The following is a 6,084-nucleotide window of genomic DNA, read 5'->3' on the forward strand; positions in this document are numbered from 1 at the left end:
ACCAACAGCAAGGATACACCCATTCGGACAAGACTTCAACCAACACCCAAGGATGATTGCACACATTATTATGTGAATGTATTTGTGACACGTGTCTTATCTTCATCTCTACAACCTTCAGGTAGTGACACACATAGTCGACAGGTGATATAGATACATATATTAGCACTCACATGTTTTTCCCCCCGCATGTATCTAAATGTGCACCCCATTTGTTGGAACAAGAAGCCGAAAAGAGCTTGGTAGTGTTTGTTGGCCCACTTACAGACCCTTAATACGGGATAAGAAGGATTTAATGTATACTTCGCAATACCTCGAAGCTTATCTAGAACATGAACGGCACGATGATACATGCCCCTCAGACATGAATTTCATACATACATGCTTTTACTATCCCACTAGGTCATACATTTCCCGCCTACTCCTCTCCTCCTACCACCCAATCATTTATAGATATTGTAGTGTATATTTTTCTGTTTAAATGTTCAGATAGTGGCAGTTATTGTTGACTGCCAAAGGGTGGACTGTCAAAGTCGAAAAATATCATAACGCATATGTCTTGTATTAACCCCATGCACATGCCCGCTGCTCGTGCACTCAGTCCGCCGTACTTGCACATATCCGCAAGTTGCGTAAGATCGCTCTGGCGATCGTGCGCATAATATGGGTATTTACGACGGAGTTTGTGAGCGTGTAGCGTGTTATTAGAACATAGCATAATTAACCCAAATAGTGCATTTTGTAGAATTAGTTCCCCTAGACCATGACAGCGAGTATTATTAGTTTAAGCAGTTCCTGGACAGAGAGATTCACCTTTGCATGATAGGAAGGGTCAGATAAAGGTTGGAAGGTGATGTCTAGTATCCAGCTGTAGGGTATTTTTAGGGTAACATTCCGGTGTTAGTTAGAGAAAGAGCACTTGCTGCTGCGTATAGTTATGTGCAAAAGTAGATTATGAACATTATCTGTATTTACTGTAAATTACACATGCGGCGGGAATCCAAAGGATACCACCCACAAGAGCAGTTGAGAATGACATCGCCCACCTTTTCAAATCCACCTATGACCTTTGCTGTAATGTGGAGACATATATCTGTGTCCAATGAACAATGAGATTACAGTGACCATTGTATTGTGTATGCATGTTGTGTATATAAGGACCATTGTTGCCTGGCCGGTCAGATGACTCTAAACGCTATCTGCATGACGAGCGGAGGACCGAGTTCAGGTTGCGCTTGCGAATATTCTCACATACGTATATTCTCTGTAGCCATTATTCTCAGTATTCTGTTTAGATTTACTTGTTAGCCTGTAGTGTATAAACTGTACTGTTTTACCCTTTTTGGAATCAATCCAAGGTGGCCTTAGAACCCTTTGGCTTAAACTGCAAACAGTGTTGTGTGTTCACTTTCCTGCCAGGGCTATAAAGTAGATTTATCTGTTTAAGGTGTAAAAGCATTGTTAAGGTGTACACACTGCGGATACTTTGTATATCGCCAGCGCTACTTAAGGTTTAAAGGTATTAACATCGTTACAGTACATTACTGCCAAAGGTTTAAAGTATAAGCATATCATTACATTGTACCATTAACAAGGTTTAAAGGTTATCAACTGTGTGTGCGCTCGCTGTGTGTACTCCGTACACTCAGCGCAACGTGTGTACGCCAAGTGCATACCACGTGCAGGACTCTGTACGCAAGTAGCGTACAAAGTGCGTAGCACGTGCACGTGGTCTAGCAGCCATAGCGGCTCAACGGTAATAGTGTACAAAGGGGTATAGCTTTGCGGTCTAAGATAATACCGACATTATCATAAGCATATTGCACCGTATTAAAACCAGGCAGTTTTTGTGGTATTCATAACTATTATGGATCGGTTAAAAATAAATTTAAAAGATCCGACGTAAGAAATTGGTTACAAGAACAAGACACATACACGTTGCACAAGCCGGCAAGAAAAAAACATAAAAGGAACATGATTTGCGTATTGGGTATAAATCAACAGCGGCAATGCGATTTGGTTTCGCTCATTGATCTGTCAAAGTACAACGACGGTATTAAATATATATTAACCGTCATCAATATATTTAGTAAGAGGGCCTCGGCTGAAAGTCTGACCACTATGAATGCCACAACAGTAGCTAATGCTTTTGAAAAAATATTCAGAAGAAGCTACAAACCAATAACGGTACAGAGTTTCTAAACAAAATCCTAAATAAGATATTAGAAAAATACGGTATACATAATTTTGCAACCAATAACGATGTGAAAGCTGCGGTTATAGCGCATTTCAATAGGACTTTAAAATCACGAATGTGGTGCTATTTAACGGCAAAGAATACCTACAGATATATATAGACGTTTTACAAGACTTCATAAGTAGCTATAATAACACTTACCATAGTGCGCTCCAAACGATGTGAATGACTCTAATGCTTTGAGTTTCTTCAAGACAACCTGCAGTGATTACTTTAGAAGTAAGAAAACACTTGTTTGTTTAGGAATTGGTGACCACGTCCGTACTTCCAAATATAAGGACATATTTAAGAAAGGCTACGAAAAGAGCTTTTCTGAGGAAATATTTGTAATACATGGTGTGAGCACGAAAGGTCTCAAGCCGCTTTACACGTTGGCGGATCTCTGTGGTGGGACTATTACAGGCAGTTTGTACCCCGTACAACTTCAAAGCATACCAAAAAACTATAACAGAGTTTACAAAGTGGAAAAGATTTTAAAAAATAAGATGATCAGAGGTTGGAAATATGCGTTAGTCAGTGGTGTGGATACGCCACAAAATTTAACAGTTGGGTCGCAGCATCGTAGATAAAAGAGATATGAACAAAGAGGACGATGAATAATAAATCGTTCTACATAACACTGCCGAGTAATGCCTCAGCCGCTACATTTCCGCAAAATAAGATTTCTAACTATACGACAAAGTTGGCTAAACCGATAGACTTAAATGGCGAATGGGAAATGGCTCTTACAGAAATACAATATCCGCACACATGGAATACATTGGATGTACAAGATTGTATGATTCTAATATCAAAATAGGATGAACCTACTGTGAGTGTCATGACCATGTGGGTGAAACCTGGCTCTTTTGAAACAATTGACACACTTCTCGAGGTAATCAATGCCGAAATTGCACAACATAAACTGGAGGGTGGGTCAACACTATGCCACGAGCCCTTGGAACGAACGGTATCATTCAATAATAAGCCTTTGTATCAAATCATCGCCGGGGCTAAACTGACAAGTTTGCAGCCTAAAACCAAGTTTTTAAAACTGTGTGCAGACATCAACGGGGGTCAATATACGTTGTACATGTACACAGACATTATCAAACACCAGAGGGTCGGTGACAGTTATGTACCACTGCTGCGGACTGTTGAAATAAAGGATCATAACAACAAGATGGTCACTATACAATACGAGAAACCCGATTACGTACCATTGTGAAAAACACATTTTGACATGATAGCCATAGAGATGAACAACGACCAGAATGAAAACATCGCATTTAAGTTTGGGAAAGCGAACGTGAAACTATACTTCAGATGCTGCAAAACCAAATTTTATTAAAGACCATTGTTGGCATTAAAAATTATGGCGATCCTGTTCTCTATGTGCAATATTATAAAGCTCAAGCCGGTAATGGATTACCCGGCTATCACAGCAGTGCATAAATCTACGGTTGCGGTTTAGGCGGCATATTTCAAAGTCTGTTCAGAATAGCTGTGCCGCTTTTCCGAAGAGGCCTAGAGTTAGCGAAACTCCACGTGAAGAACGCTGTGCGCAATATGGCAAAAGACGTCATCGGACAAGCTACAACGACCGTTGTGAATAAATTACATGAGGCGAATCAAGCGAAGCAAGATGGATCCGGCTTAATTTATACGCGGAAAGGGGCTGTTAAAAGAAGACAGAAGTGTTCAACCAACTTCCGCATTGGTGCATGCCCTTTTTAAACAAAAAATGGGGCAGGAGCAACTTAAATTAAAAGAGGAATCTGAAGCGGAGTGTTGGTGATAATTTTAAGCATGTCTTTCATACACAACGAATTCATGGAATGCGCAAAATCTGAGCTTGATATTTTTGACGTTCCCCTGACGCAAACCAGCATAGAGAAAAGTTTATATGTCAAAGTTCAACCTTTAGTGGCGTTATACGAGACAGCGCCACTTGAATTCTATATAGCGGCCAGCGGTGAGCACTACTACGATCTGAACAACACGTTGCTGTACGTGACCTGTAAGATTGTACGGTCCAATAACAACCTGATACTGCAGGGGGCACGGGCCGCCCTTATTAATTACCCCATAGCAACTTTATTCAACCAGGTGGATGTTTCTTTGGGCGATAGACTCATATCACAATCCAATAATCTTTATGCTTATAAGGCCTACATAGAGACCACATTGAATTATAGCTCAGATTCATTATACACAAAACACACAACAGGATTATTTTACAAATATGTGGCTGGAGAACACAACACCAGGGCACTGGATGGGCTAAACACTGGATTTATAAAAAGAGCAAGAGGAATGGCGCAAATTCAAACGGTGGAATTACTAGGACCACTATACTGTGACCTTTTCCATCAACATAAACTAATCTTAAATGCAGTTGATTTGAAGATAAAACTCACCAGAAACAAAGACTCATTCTGCTTAATGTCGGTGGAGCCGGACCCCTTTAATATTCAGATAGTCACGGCATACCTATTTGTGAAAAGAGTTCAGGTCTCACCAGCCGCCCAGATCGGACATGCTCAGGCTTTGTTAAATGGCAATGCAAAATACGCGATTGATCATGTTGGTATGAAAATAAACAGCATACCAGCGGGAAGTACAGTATTTCATTTAGAAAATCTGTTTTTAGGGCAAGAACCAAAAACAGTTATAGCTGTGTTTGTAGACAATGAAGTGTTTTCAGAAGCCTATGACAGGAAACCTCTATGTTTTGAACATAAAAACGTAAACTTTGCATCCCTTTATCCGGATGGAACCCTGCATCCAGCCAATCCGTTTCAACCTGATTTTGAACATGGTAATGCGGATCGCAAGTACATGTCACTCATACAGATAACAAATAAGCAGAAGTCAGATTCAGGTATACTAATTGACCGTGAAGAGTACCTCGACGGTTACACACTATTCGCTTTTGATCTTTCGCCTGAACAGGAAATTGCTGATCATATTTTGCTGGGTATGGGTCGTTGGGTCGACTCAACTTAGGTCGACAGTCATTGGGACAACCATGGAAGGTCGACATCCATTAGGTCGACAGGGGCACTAGGTCAACATGGTCATTAGGTCGACATGTACTAGGTTGACAGGTCACAAGGTCGACATGGTTTTTGGGCTTTTTTGGTGTCGTTTTCTTTGTAAAGTGACGGGGAACCCCAATTAATGTCTCCTCGCATGGCTATCTTCACTTGCCATGCTTCGGGCAAGGTGCCCTGCTCCACCACAGGTTACCATTCCCAATTTCAGTCCACGTGGATCGTCAAGTATGAAAAAGTAAAAAAAATGGAAAAAACATGTGAAAAACTCATGTCGACCTTTTGACCTGTCAACATAGTACATGTCGACCTAATGACCATGTTTACCTATTGACCATGTCAACCTAATGCATGTCGACCTTCAGTGGTCGACCTAATGGCTGTCGACCTAAGCTGTGTTGATCTAAAGACTGTATCTCGCCTCTCGCTAATCAGAATGGTGAATCTATGCGCCGAATTCTGCTTTGCTGAAGCATTAGACCGGACAGTCAATGTGATAATATACACATTATTTGATAATATCATCGAAATTAATCAAAGGCATGATGTGCTGTATGATTATCTATAAATTAAATAATAATTTTAATATTTATCGCATATTTTAACATATTTATTGCATATTTTAACAAACATAATTACGCAAAAGCAAGATGAACTGCATACTGTACGCAGACCCAATGACGCAGCTATTTTTTACAGGGACCTTTCAGTGCAATATGTTACAGACCGGTAAATACCCCTGCGCATTTGTAATCAATATGCATAGCAGCGGACAGCCGGGGGAGCACTTGT

The 6,084-nt window shown here is 40.6% G+C and overlaps 1 protein-coding gene across 1 annotated transcript; it reads left to right on the top strand.

The window, feature by feature from the left end:
* The first annotated feature begins 4,045 nt into the window (after nucleotides 1–4,045).
* On the top strand, nucleotides 4,046–5,245 carry LOC134929603 (uncharacterized protein F54H12.2-like). Its single transcript, XM_063925190.1, has one exon. The coding sequence runs from the start codon at nucleotides 4,046–4,048 to the stop codon at nucleotides 5,243–5,245; it is 1,200 nt and encodes a 399-aa protein (XP_063781260.1).
* Nucleotides 5,246–6,084: the final 839 nt, after the last annotated feature.

The sequence above is a fragment of the Pseudophryne corroboree genome, chromosome 5 (genome assembly GCF_028390025.1).
Source record: "Pseudophryne corroboree isolate aPseCor3 chromosome 5, aPseCor3.hap2, whole genome shotgun sequence".
Classification (NCBI taxonomy): Eukaryota; Metazoa; Chordata; class Amphibia; order Anura; family Myobatrachidae; genus Pseudophryne; species Pseudophryne corroboree.

What these genes read in the sequence shown, in the direction of transcription:
- LOC134929603 (XM_063925190.1), top strand. Translation starts at nt 4,046, where the DNA reads ATGTCTTTCATACACAACGAATTCATGGAATGCGCAAAATCTGAGCTT.